The sequence below is a fragment of the Hyaena hyaena genome, unplaced genomic scaffold (assembly GCF_003009895.1).
Source record: "Hyaena hyaena isolate Hyena2069 unplaced genomic scaffold, ASM300989v1 scaffold_510, whole genome shotgun sequence".
Lineage (NCBI taxonomy): Eukaryota > Metazoa > Chordata > Mammalia > Carnivora > Hyaenidae > Hyaena > Hyaena hyaena.
Window position 1 is genome coordinate 430,146 of NW_024081141.1, and position 13,488 is coordinate 443,633.

A 13,488-nucleotide genomic window follows, 5' to 3' on the forward strand; every position below is an offset into this window, starting at 1 on the left:
GATGGATTGGCCGCATTGAAATTCCTCCGCGAGGATAATTAAACTCGGGGCCTCATCCGGGCAAAATTACATTCCTGTAATGGCGTCGCTCGGGGTCCCGGGAAATTGCTCCGTGGGCTTTCAGCGGCGGTTTTTATCGCCGGCCGGGGTGTGCCTGGCTGCGGCTCGCCTCTCCTCCGGGACCGTAAAGCTGCTGCCGTGATTTATCCTCCCCTTCTCCCAAATCCGATTAAATGGAGGAGCTCGGGGCCGGGGCGCCGCGGGGCCCGGGAGCCGGGAGGGGGCGGCGGGAAGGACGGGGCCAAGGAGGGGAGGACAAACGGCCCCTCAGAGGGTGGCGGATTTGGCTTTATTTACAGCCGCGGCTCTCTTTTTATTTTTTATTTCTTATGGGGGTTTGGTGAGCTTTCCCCGTCCTTCTCGTGCTGCCTTCAAGCGCGATGCCTGGGTAGCTGGGGTTTGGACGTGGGCAGTGGGTGGGCCTGCCGCCCTCCTTCCAGGGGGGCTGCTCAGAACCTGTCTTAGGAGACCAAGAGGCCTAGAAGAAGGGATGAGGTCCGGGAACTCCCCCCCCCCCCCATTTAGTTTGGAAAGGAAGAGCAAAAGGGCACGAGGGAAAAGCCGAGAAGCTTCCATGAGAGCACTTCATGGGGAGCTGCTTAACTCCCACGGATGGAGGCTGGGCCGAGCACGGGCATGCCTGCAGTGACCTCACAGCCTCACCACAGGTTCCTGGTGCCTACTGTTCCTTGACTGTCTCCGGGCCCCGGAGAGAAGGCTTAGTGTCAGGGCGCTTGAGTCACAATCATCATTAGCCCCTATCTTCTGGTTCGAGGATGCTGATTTCCTCATGGCTGCTCCCTAGAATAAGAAAGAGGGAGAGGAAAATAAAAGCGAGGCCACCGCAGGCAGCTGGGGCATTTTGCAGACTATTCGCCCACGGAACGGGTTTATCATCCATAAAGTCGGGGTTCCCTGCGCGACAGAGGACAGGAGGCCCATGACTTCATTTTCCTTCTGCCACATTTGGGCACTGAACCCCAAACCCGATGTACATTGTTTAGCAATGGATGTCTGGTGTGGGCGGGGCTAGCAATGTGACTGCACATGCTGGGTACGGGGACGTGAGTCCCAAGATCCCCAACGCTGAGCCGACCAAACCGCAGGCCACGTTACAGATCGGTTTCCACCGCGGAGTTGTCCTCATTTCTGCAGAGGGTCGGCTCCGCCTGCAGTTTCTCCTCTCAGACACCAGGTGGAGCGACTGGCCGAACGCAGTCACAAAGCTGGCAGGCGGCGCTGTGGCGCCTGGGCCGACCCTCCGCGCTGCAATTCTTCTATCCTTAGCAGAACGACTCGTTGGTTCAGGCCGCGCCTGCGCCGAGCCTTCCTTTCGCTCTTCCCGCCCTCCCCCCCGCCCCTTTCTGTCTTCTCTGAACTGGGAGCAGGTAAGGCCTTGGGCCCTCGCGCCCGCGATGCGCCGCGCACGCGCGCGGGACATCCCACCTCGCCCGAGTCTTTTGAGGTCCTTACCTTGCATGGTCCCACCCTGGCCCTCACGCCGTCCCTTGGGCCCAGTATTCCCGCGCCTTAGGGCTGCCCCCTCCGCGTGCCGGTGACCTCCAACCGCGCGGGCCTGGCGCCATCTTGGATGTCTCGTGGGAAGGGGGAGGGAAGCCCGACTTGGAGCTGGCGAAAGTCAAGTCCCAGAGCGCTCATTTTCACCTTTTCCTCGCGATCCCTGCAGACGTTCTTTTCTCATCCTCTTGACTATGCAGAGTTGTCACAAGCCTCCGACTCTCTCCTTTTACCGCTTTCCCTTCTCTTTCTGACACGTTCGTTTCGTATCCAGCAACCTACAGACTTGGCCCTAGGACTTCAGCTGCCACGAGCAATGGAAAAAGCAGATAGTCTTTTTTTTTTTTTAATTTTTTAAAATGTTCTTATTTCTTTCTGAGAGAGAGACAGCATGAGCAGGGGAGGGTCAGAGAGAGAGGGAGACACAGAATCCGAAACAGGCTCCAGGCCCTGAGCTAGCTGTCAGCACAGAGCCCGACATGAGGCTTGAACCCATGAACCATGAGATCCTGACCTGAGCCGAAGTCGGACACTTAACCGACTGAGCCACCCAGGCGCCCCTCAGATAGTCTGTTTTACAAGTAAACGTGAACGTGGTAGAACAAAACAGCCCAAACCCCCTCTCCATTCAGGCTGTGCCCTGGGAGACCGGTGGCAGAAAAGAGGCCGGTGACTTTGAAACCATTGGTTGCCTCCCGGTACTGTCCTCTTCCTTCCACTCCAGGGAAGTTGGAAGAATGAGAAGTGGTGGGCTCATAGCGAGGGTTTCTGTTAGAGGCAGCAGGCCCAAAAAGCCGTGTGGGGCAGCATGGGATAGTCTTCACTGGCCAGCTTTCCTGTCAAGGGTCTACCAGCAGTCCCCTGGCCCTGCTTTCAAGAGGAAAAGAAGGTTTAAGGAAGGGCTGGGGAAATCTGCAGCCCTCTAATTCCGTGACTGATCTACACCAAGGAATAAACTGGTGATGATTTAGGCCCGCTAAATTCTGGGTGAGGCTGTAGTCTGAGGTGTTGTAAGCTAACAGTTCCAGACTTGCCAGGTTAGGTGGCCAGTGGAGGTGTCTGTCCTTCACGAAGTCTCCCTTAATTGCCACCCTTTGTTGTGGACTTGTAACACGTCAGCACCACCTTCAGCTATTTACATGTTATTTAATTTAAACCCCCTCCCCGCCAAGAGCTGTATTTTATAAATGATAATATTGAGGTTTAATTGCTTTGGGGGAAAAGCAATTGATTTACTTGCTTATTATTTTTTTAAGGGAGCTCTATGCCCCAAGTGGGGCTTGAACTCAGGAGTTATGTGCCCTATTGACTGAACTAGCCAGGTACTCTAGTCCTCCTTTTTTTTTTTTTTTTTTTTCCTTTTAATGTTTATTTTTTTGAGAGAGTGAGAGAGAGAATCCCAAGCAGGCTCCACGCTGTCAGCTCAGAACCTGATGTGAGCCTTTGGCTCATGACCCAAGCCAAAATCAAGAGACACTTAACCAGCTGAGCCACCCAGGAACCTTTCTTTTTTAAAGCTTTAGGGAGATTTTGGATTTTGACCCAAGGACCTTTATAGTCTGCAGCAAAATTGGGTTAGAGTTACGTAGGGACAGTTTCAGACAGGACAAGAGTTGAAGGCATCGATTAATCCAAAAGTGACTAAGATTCTGGATTCAGAGGTGTAACCTCGGAAAATACTGAATACAAATCATTTAAGGAAGTGTTCTTTAACAGGTTTAAGTAATCCCTGAATATTTTAACCTGTAGCATATTAAGAAGCATTAACTGAAGTGTGAGGTTTCAAGTCCTGGGTCTGCCACCACCATCGTTTCAAGACTGGTTTTAAGACTGTGCTCTTGGGGTGCCTGACTGGCTCGGTTGAGCGTGCGACTTTGGCTCAGGTCATGATCTCCTGGTTCGTGGGATTGAGCCCCGCGTCAGGCTCTGTGCTGACAGCTCAGAGCCTGAAGCCTATTTCAGATTCTCCGTCTCCCTCACTGCCCCTCCTCTGTTGGTCCTCTCTCTCAAAAATAAATAAACGTTTAAAAAAAACAAAAAAGACTGCTCCCAGTGTACCTATGGATCACTTAAGAAGCTTATTTGAAATATAGAACATTTGGACCTTATCACCAGAGATTTTGACCAAGAAGGTCCAAAGTGCCACCTGAATATGCATTTTTTTAAATATGCATTTTTTTTCTTTAAATGTTTTATTTATTTCTAGGAGAGAGAGAGAGAGAGAGACAGTGTGAGCAGGGGAGGGACAGAGAGAGGGAGTCACAGACTCTGAAACAGGCTCCAGGCTCCGAGCTGGCAGTCAGCACAGAGCCCGACGTGGGGCTGGAACCCACGAACCGCGAGATCATGACCTAAGTGAAAGTTGGACGCTTAACCGACTAAGCCACCCAGGCGCCCTTAAATATGCATTTTTAATACATACACCATCCCTACCCTCAGGTAACTAGTTCAGATGGACCTCGAAGAAATCCTTTTTGTAGGTCTTTAACTCACCCACTCCTCTCTCAGATAACTTCTAACTTATGCACCTAAGGCATGTCAGCTGTTTTAGGTCTTAGGCATACAAAATAGAATGCCTCTTAGTGCTATGGTGCAAATGAATACTTCAACAGCCGTGGCTGATTAGAGTAAAGGCAGTATTCCTCATTGGTCTGCCTCACCCTGTTAATTAACGTATGAAATGGAAGTCTTTTGAGGAGTCCACTAACTTCCAGGTATTTCAGTAAAAAGATTTTTGGAGACCCTTCCAGGGTCTTGACCTTCAACAGCTATCTCCCAAGAGTCTTTAAAGGGCAGCTGTGTTAGGCCCAGACAATGAAGTCTTGAGAACAGTTCTTTTGAATAGTGAGGAAAATTTAGGCCGAGGACACAGGAACTTCCTCTGGCCACAACAACTCATGAAGCTGTAGAAATGCATAACAGGTCTTAAAGCTGAGAGCAGGTGGTTGCTCATTCAGACCAGGGGGAGTCACTTGATTATAAGGAAATCTTGGAAGTTGTGTGGAGGAAATCTTGACTTTAAGGTTTTAAGTTTATTCTGAGAGCGAGAGAGCGAGTGTGTGCGTGTGCACATGTGCATATGTGGATGTGGGAGCAGAGAGAAATTCCCAAGCAGGCTCTGCCCAGTCAGCGCAGAGCCTGATGCAGGGCTCAAACCCATGAACCATGAGATTATGACCTAAGAGTCAGGTGCTTAACTGACTGAGCCAGCCAGGCATCCCTTGACTTTCAAGGTTTTAATTCCATCTCTGCTGATGAGTTGAGGTCATTTACTGTGCTCTTTGGGCCATGTAAATTTAACAGAGCACCTTTTCTGCAATTAGGATACCCTTTGGAGTGCCTGGATGGCTCAGTCGGTTAAGTGTCTTGACTTCGGCTCAGGTCATAATCTCACAGTTTGTGAGTTCGAGTCCTGTGTCAGGCTCTGTGCTGACAGCTCGGAGCCTGGAGCCTGTTTCGGATTCTGTGTCTCCCTCTCTCTCTGTTCCGCCCCCAACTCATGCTCTGTCTCTCAAAAAGAAATAAGTGTGTAAAAAAAGAAGATATCCTTTGATGAACAAGGACAGTATTTACAGTGCTACTTCTGTAATTTCAGCTTTCCTGTCACAGCTCCTCATCCCCTGAAAATGTACGCCTGTGCAAAGTTTGTCTCCACCCCCTTCTTGGTGAGTGTCTGCCTTTTCTGGGAGAGTTGGTTTTTTTTTTTTTTTTTTTTGAGACAGAGAGACAGCACAAGTGAGGGAGGAGCAGAGAGAGAGAGGGAGACACAGGATCTGAAACAGGCTCTAGGCTCTGAGCCGTCAGCACAGAACCCGACGCAGAACTCGAACCCACGAACCGTGAGATCATGACCTGAGCCAAAGTCAGACACTTAACCGACTGAGCCACCCAGGCGCCCCTCTGGGAGAGTTTTTAAGGGCATCTTGTTTCCTCCTTGCCACACCTTGCTCTTCACAGCTGGGTTGAGGGAAGGTCCTTTGCCATGTTAGCCTGACAGCAGAGAGTGAATGCTTACCAGGCACCCCCTGTCTCAGATCCCTTGGAGGCCAGTTCATTCTTTTCATCCAGCTACGTTAGAAGAGTCTAAATGAGAATCTGGAGTAAGGTCAGGTTATTCCTATCCTGAAACTCTGTGTTCCTGCAAACTGGAACTCAGCCGGAAATGGTAAGCATGGAGTAGGTAGCCTGCTTGGACTGAGTATGTGCTGTGTACAGGATCTTGCCCTGAGTGTCATAGAGTCATACCTGGGAGTTCACTCTGGAGGTTTCAATTTGGGTGGCAAGTTAAAACACATGTAAATACATATTGGAAAAATATTTGACTTAGAAGCAACAGCATGGAAGGCTTTATAAATTATTAGATGGTGGAGGCAACTGGCTTATACATCTGTAAGTGAAAAGGAGTGATACTATTATTAGGGGGTACTGTTGATTGAGCACTTACAATGCTTGGCATGGAGTTTACCAGTTTGTATACCTAATCTCATTGACTCCTCAAATCGACCCTGAGGTATATTATTCCAATTTGGGAGATGAGAAAGCAGGCTTAGAAAGATTTAAGTGATTTGTCCTAATATCACATAGCTGAAATAAAGCTAAGATTAGAATCTAGATCTGTCTGATTGAAACCCTGGCTGTTAACTAGCATGCTGTCTGTTTTGGCTTGGGATTAGTCAGAAAAGGCTACAGGAGGGGTGAATTTTGAGCATGGACCTTTGTGCCTGATTTCCTGAAGGATGTGTCTAGGAAAAGATGCTCCTCCAATCATTGGCTTCTCTCTTACGGGTTGGCCATTACCAATATATCTCTCTCACACTGAGTGAAGCAAATGCTTCTGAGGCCTACATTTCTTCGTATTCTAGAGGCCTGTAAAAGGGGATGCATAATGCCTCATGGCCTGAAAGGAAGTAGGTTTCTTCCCTTAAAACAAAGGAGAAGCCTAGGAAGCAAAAGAACTGGTGTGGTTCTTGAGTCAAAAATTTACTAGAAGGAAAAGGATGATCCAAGATCAAGAGAATGAATGGGGCATCCACATAACAACTTGGGATGGTTCTGAAACTCCTCCACAGCCTTCCTTGACCCTCTTGCCCTTGTGTCACTCCCCCCTAGGTCAGGAGCACCTCTCAGCTGTTGAGCCGATCGCTGTCTGCAGTGGCACTAAAACCACCTGAGACGCTGACAGATGAGGTACCTCATAAGGTGGAGTTGGGCCTGTGGTTAGGGGTGAGGGGTGAAGAGGGTTACGGCAGCACCAGTAGGGGGAGTGCTGAGGACAGTCATCACAGACTAAAGTTAGTGAAGGATCAAGGCCATTGGCTTTAGGTGAAGGTGGAGAACAGTTGACAACCATTTATGACCTAGTGGTCCAACTTTTGCCACTGGTAGTGCACGCCCATGTGTGCTGCTGATAACTACCATTATGTGACCTGGTTTACCGACTTCATTTGGTGGTAGTTGGTCGCAGGAAGATGATGATTTCAGGGCACCAAGAACAGGCTACGCCTTCAGTCTTACACTTCTAGAACACACGTGAATTTTGAAGGTATTTAATGTCTGCTGCTTATATCAAAAAGTTCTGCTTGGCAGCATGTTAGGGGATTTTTCCAGGGAGTTAAACATTTTTCTGTTTGTGGGAGAAGCCATGGAATGTGATAGATTAAGGGTTTAAATGGTACAAAAATTTCTGAAACCAAAAAATAGGGATTTCTTAAAGTCTTTATCTTCTACCTGCGTCTTCTTCACAGAGCCTCAGCAGCCGGGCAGCCCCACGTTCCCTGACCTCATTTATTCCTAGCCGCAGTTTCCAAACCAGCACTGCTTCGAGGGACATCGACACAGCAGCCAAGTTCATTGGGGCTGGGGCTGCCACAGTTGGGGTGGCTGGCTCTGGGGCTGGAATTGGGACTGTGTTTGGGAGCCTCATCATTGGTTATGCCAGGTAAGATGGGCCCTCCTTGGCTCTAAGATATGTTTCCAGAGGTCTGGGCAGAAATATCTGGGGACCTTGAGCTACACTCTTCTATGTAGTAGCCACCTGAAGTTATTTGAATTAACTAGGGGCGGGTGCCTGAGTGGTTCAGTCGGTTGAGCATCTGACTTCAGCTCAGGTCATGATCTCACGGTTCATGGGTTCAGGCCCTGCGTCAGGCTCTGTGCTGAATGCTTGCTCAGAGCCTGGAGCCTGTTTCAGATTCTGTGTCTCCTCTCTCTGCCCCTCCCCAGTTCACACTCTGTCTCACTCTGTCTCTCAAAAATAAATAAAAAATGTAAAAAAAAAAAAATTTTTTTTTTTTTTTTTTTTAATTAACTAGGGGCAGTTAACTGGCTGGCATAGTCGGTAACACATGGGACTCTTGATCTTGGGGTCATGAGTTCGAACCCCATGTGGGCAGAGACGTTACTTAAATAAAATTTTAATTAGCTAAAAGTACACAAAGTTTAAATTTTGTGTACTTATGATGTGGCTAGGTAGCCACATGTGACCAGTGGCTACCGTATTGGAAAAGTCCATTGAAAACCTGGTTTAGAGTAGGAGTCGGCAAACTGAGATGGAGGACATGTCAAGCCACTGCCTGGTTTTTGTATAGCTGAGCTAAGAATGGGTTTTACTTTTTTTTTTTTTTTTTATGTTTATTTAGTTTTCAGAGAGAGATCAAGGGAGGGGAGGGGCAGAGAGAGGGAGGGAGACACAGAATCTGAAGCAGGCTCCAGGTTCTGAGTCAGCACAGAGACCAACACGGGGCTTGAACTAATGAGCCTTCGATCTGTGAGATCAAGACCTGAGCTGAAGTTGGCTGCTTAACCGAGGCCATCCCCCAGGTGCCCTGGGTTTTACATTTTTAAAGGGTCATGAGAAAGTGACCATATGTGACCCACAACGTCTAAAACATTCACTATCTAGCTCTTTACAGAGAAAGTTTACTACCACTGATCTAGAGCCTCAGGTCAGCATGGGTGGTTTCCTTACTGTTTTTCCCCATCCCTGGGAATTCCCCTCTCCGCCCCTGGTCACTCCTGGGAAAACTGCCTTTGCAGCCAGCCCCATAGCTTCCTGACACTTGGGACTGTTTAGTCCCCACCAACCCTGGGCAACTCACTGTTAGAACTAAATTAATCCTCAAGAGACCTGCAAGTTCTCTTAATGCCTTTAAGGAAATAGGTTTATTTTTTAGGATTCATATGAAACAAGAAGCCTGACTGCTTCTGCATCCACAGTTCTATTACAAGCTGGTATTGCTTTACCTTATCTGTCAGGGCTTCCAGAGGTGACAGAGTAAGAGAAATAGAAATTATATATTGACTTTCAAAGTTGGAAGACTTCTTGGGGCGCCTGGGTGGCTTAGTCGGTTAAGCGTCCGACTTTCGCTTAGGTCATGATCTCGCGGTTCGTGGGTTCGAGCCCTGCGTCGGGCTCTGTGCTGACTGCCAGCTCAGAGCCTGGAGCCTGTTTCAGTCTGACTCCCTCTCTCTCTGACCCTCCCCTGCTCACACTGTCTCTCTCTCTCCTAGAAATAAATAAAACATTAAAAAAAAAAAAATTAAAAAAAAAAGTTGGAAGACTTCTTTATCCTTATCCCATTTTGATTCATGCCCCAATTCTTGCCGGATCTAAACCTCACAGACCATTTGTAGCCTTTTTTTTTAAAGTTTATTTTGAGAAAGTATGTGCACACACATGCAGGGGAGGGACAGAGAGGGAGAGAGTCCCACGTGGACTCCACACCAACAGTGCAGAAGTTCAGCCCTACCAACCATGAGATCATGACCAAAATCAAGAGTCAGACACTCAGCCGATTAAGCCACCCAGGCACCCCCCCGCCCCCGCCCCATTTGTAGCTTCTTAAAGCCCAAAATCTTTAACTGTTTTGAAGTGAAAGAAGGTAGTCTCTCCCCCTGGGTTTATGGAATACAATGAGGGAAAAAAACCCATTCTAGAGGGTTTTTCTCGTGTTCCCTAAAGCCCTAGAGTTCTGAACTATGCCCAGAGACCATCTAAAGAATGAAGAGGAGACCAAACAAGCCTGTATTTATTTATTTATATTCTTGAGAGAGAGAGCATGTGTGGGGGAGGGACAGAGCAAGAGAGGGACACAGAATCTGAAGCAGGCTCCAGGCCTTGAACTGTCAGCACAGAGCCGGACACGGGGCTCGAACTCACAAGCCCTAAGATTGTGACCTGAGTCAGATGCTTAACCAGCTGAGCCACCCAGGTGCCCCCAAACAAGCCTTTAGAATCCCCCACTTTTTTAACATCGTAGTTTGGCTTTTTGATACGTTGTTTTTTTTTTTTATTTGGAGTTCTGCTCCTTCAAGTTTCAAAAACTGCTCTGATGACTCTGCCACTCTGGATACCTCTTCCATCCTGGTCAAGCCCTGGATAGTTAAAGGTCCAGGGCCAGAGGTCTTAAGCTATGCTATGGGTGACCCACTGGAGGAGGTAATGGGCCATGTTACAGAATTTTGGATTGTCCACTCCCATCATTCAGTCTCTGTAGAACCCCTGATGTATCCGGCAGGAATTGGGGCATGATGGTGCCACCATGAAAGACTCAATACATAAGATGGGCTTGAGGAGAGGAGTTTTCCCTGAGCCCACCTTTGATGTTTATCTTTTTCTTTGTATGGACTAGAAATTCAGTCTTTTCTCCTCCCCTTCCCCCAGGAACCCCTCTCTGAAGCAGCAGCTCTTCTCCTACGCCATTCTGGGCTTTGCCCTCTCGGAGGCCATGGGGCTCTTTTGCCTGATGGTGGCCTTTCTCATCCTCTTCGCCATGTGAAGGAGCCGTCTCCACCTTCCATAGGTCTTTCTCCCGTGTCTCGTCTGCCCTGTATGTTCCTTTTCCTATACCTCCCCAGGCAGCCTGGGGAAAGTGGTTGGCTCAGGGTTTGACAGAGGGAAGACAAATAAATACTGTATTAATAAGATCTTTCTTGTGTCTCCTGTGTATATTTGTTCTCCATAGTTGGCTGAGTGCCTTAGTGAGAGTGTAAGCCCTGGAGAGTGGTGACAATTCTAAATTCACCATGAGTCTTGTTCTTCATTCTCTGTGTCAGGAAGGTCAGGATTATTCAAATTAGCACTCCTTTTTAATAATTTTCACCTGGGATGGCCTGTTATCTTGGATGATCGGGTCAGTGGAAACCAACAGCGATGGCTTAACATTTTGACTCATGGGCTCTCTGTTTCCACTGCTACTATCCTGGCTTGGGGCCTCATTGCCACCCACTTGGTCTATTGCAATAACCTTTTAACTGGCCTTCTGCCTCCAGTGTCTTGCCTCTAGTGTTTACCTCTGTCCACCACTGCCAGGTTAATCCTGAAGTATAAGGCTAGTTTTTGTCATTTACCAATTCAGTAACACTCTGAGCTCAGCCTTCTTGGCTTTATCTTTTATTATTCCCATATACTCTACCCAAAGTGGTATTGTCATTTTTCACATACTTTTCCCTCTTCCCTGTCCTTATCTTCAGGCCTTGCCCTTTGGCCATCTCTGCTTGCTTTTCCTGAATCTTTGCTCACTTTCCTTTTTTTTTCAAACTCCCTGTTATCTTTAAAGACCAAGTTTAAATGCTACCTCTTACTCCATGAAGCTTTCATCTGGTTTCTATCTACCATCAGTCAAATGAGCATTAACCCAAATAAAGGACTATAGATCATGTTGTATACTGTATAATGTTTATGGCTTGTGTAAATTGTGGATTTGTTACGTATATGTGTGTCTTTTATCTTCCAAGTTAGACTTACTAGTTTTTTGAAGAGACTATGTCATGTTCATTTTATATACCTAGAAGTACCTAGCATGATATATCTCAGCAATATATTTCTTAATGTTTATTTTTGAGAGAAAGAGAGAGAGCACTAGTGGAGGAGGGGGAGAGAGAGAGGAAGACAGAATCCGAAGCAGGCTCCAGGCTCTTAAGCTGTCAGCACAGAGCTCGGTGTAGAGCTTGAACTCAGGCGAGATCATGACCTGAGCCAAAGTTAGATGCTTAATGGACTGAGCTACCTAGGCGCCCCTCTCAGCAATATCTTTGTCAAATATTTTACTTAGTCATCTCACCCATCCACCTCACTTCAAAAATGAGGAAACCAAGACTTTGAAAAGTCAAAGGATTCTCTCAGGAACATTCAGTAGCTGGGCTGGAGTTAGAGCAAGGTTCATGTCTTCTAACCAGGGTGTCAGACTACCATACTGTTGGTCCTGTGGGACTCCTCAAGCCCAGTGTTGCCCATGACTTATTTTCCCAAACAAGAAGGAAAGGGCAGAATAAGCAAAGTAAAGCTTTTCCCTTAAAAAATCCCCTCAAGGGGGACTTTGGACAGTGGGGTTAGTATAAAAGTAAAGAATTGTATTTTCTAAAGGCTAGATACACTTTTAGATACAACGCATGCTTGAAGTAACTGGGTTAGAGCCCTTTTGTGATAATGTGAACAACCACAACAGTTTTGCTTTTGGTTTAATTGAGGAGTATAAAATTAAAGCCCAGGGCAGAGACTTAATCCCAGAGTAAACTGATTCTCCGGAAGCAAGTCATCCAAAATCTTTCACCCTTGTCCTTTTGCTATTGTGATCAAGGGTGGAGAGGGATCCTATCCACAGTTTGCTTCCAGATTGCTATACTGTTCCCACCCAGGTGTGTCTGGGCTGTGAGGCTCCAAGTGGGGCTTTCACAAGAACAGCTTGAGCCAAGAGGAGGTGGAAGGTATCTACATATTTTGAGAGGAGGGATAGACCTCTATTTTGGTCTTGAATTTGTATCCCTGGTCAGGTCCTCTGTTGGCCATCCCCTTTCTGAGTCATCCAGTATCCTGTTTTCTTTCTCTCGGCCCCTTCTTTGGGACTGGTTCTAGCTAGCCCCTTACCAGCTTAGGTGCTTGGAGAACTCGAGGCTTAGTGGCCTTGTGTTTTTGTTCTCTCTGAGGTGAATGATGAGATGGTGCTGCAAGAAGCGTGGAAGCAAATGTCTTCGGGAGGAGTCAAGGCAACCTCCCCTTTTTCAAGTCCCAGGAGATACTGGCAGCCAAAGCTGCTAACAACCTGAGAAGAGCAGTGCTGATGTTTTAGTAGAGGGTCCAAGAGCAAATTTTCTAGAGATCTTTCCAACTTTGATACATTATGTAATGAAAGCTTTTCTTTAATTTTTTTTTTTAATGTTTGTGTATTCTTGAGAGAGAGGAAGAGACAGAGACCAAGTATGAGCAGGGGAGGGGCAGGGCAAGAGAGGGACACAGAATCCGAAGCAGCTCCAGGCTCTGAGCCGTCATCACAGACCCCAACGTGGGGCTCAAACTCAGGAGCCATGAGATCATGACCTGAGCCAAAGTCAGACGCTTAACCGACTGAGCCACCTAGGCGCCCCTTTAATGAAAGCTTTCTACTTGTCCTTGTAGTTTTAGAAAGAGCCCATGATTTGAAATCAGATTGTTTTTTACAGTGGACCACAATGTTATGTTAGTTTCGGGTGTATCAGGAAATGTTCTAATCTCTCTTCTAACACTGGCCGCTGTGAAGTTGGACAGATGACTAACCAGTAACTTTCTAGGACCTCAGTTTCTCCCCAGCTGTTGAATAGGGATAATAATGTTCATCTCAGGAATTACATGCATACACACAGGGGTACTTTGAGTATTTGGGAAGGATGGTACCTTCAAAATTCAATGTATAATGATTATTTGCTTTCTCATTCCCCATGGAGCTCAGAGCATATTAACAGGCATTTTGGAGATAGCTTCTCCCTTCTTTATGGTTGGCAATAGAAAAGGGAACTGACCATCACAGTTTATAAAGTCTAGCCATAATGCATCTGAGAGAACCCAGGGATGCCGATGATAGCGAGGCTTGCTTCCCTCTTATTCCTTAGTTTTTTCAAGAGTCCGTTGCATTTCTTCAGAACCACAGGAAAAATTCC

At 47.3% G+C, this 13,488-nt stretch overlaps 1 protein-coding gene across 2 annotated transcripts; it reads left to right on the forward strand.

The window, feature by feature from the left end:
* The first annotated feature begins 1,359 nt into the window (after positions 1-1,359).
* ATP5MC2 (ATP synthase membrane subunit c locus 2) lies at positions 1,360-10,505 on the forward strand. 2 transcript variants are annotated; one of them, XM_039255119.1, is made up of 5 exons: positions 1,360-1,448; positions 5,174-5,243; positions 6,688-6,777; positions 7,323-7,516; positions 10,241-10,505. In XM_039255119.1, exons 2-5 carry the CDS (start codon positions 5,205-5,207, stop codon positions 10,353-10,355), a joined length of 438 nt encoding a protein of 145 aa, XP_039111050.1. In that variant the 5' UTR covers positions 1,360-1,448; positions 5,174-5,204; the 3' UTR covers positions 10,356-10,505. The 2 variants fall into 2 exon arrangements, with proteins under 2 accessions (XP_039111050.1, XP_039111049.1); XM_039255118.1 differs by lacking the exon at positions 1,360-1,448 and having other exon boundaries at positions 6,688-6,765.
* The last annotated feature ends 2,983 nt before the right edge of the window (positions 10,506-13,488 follow it).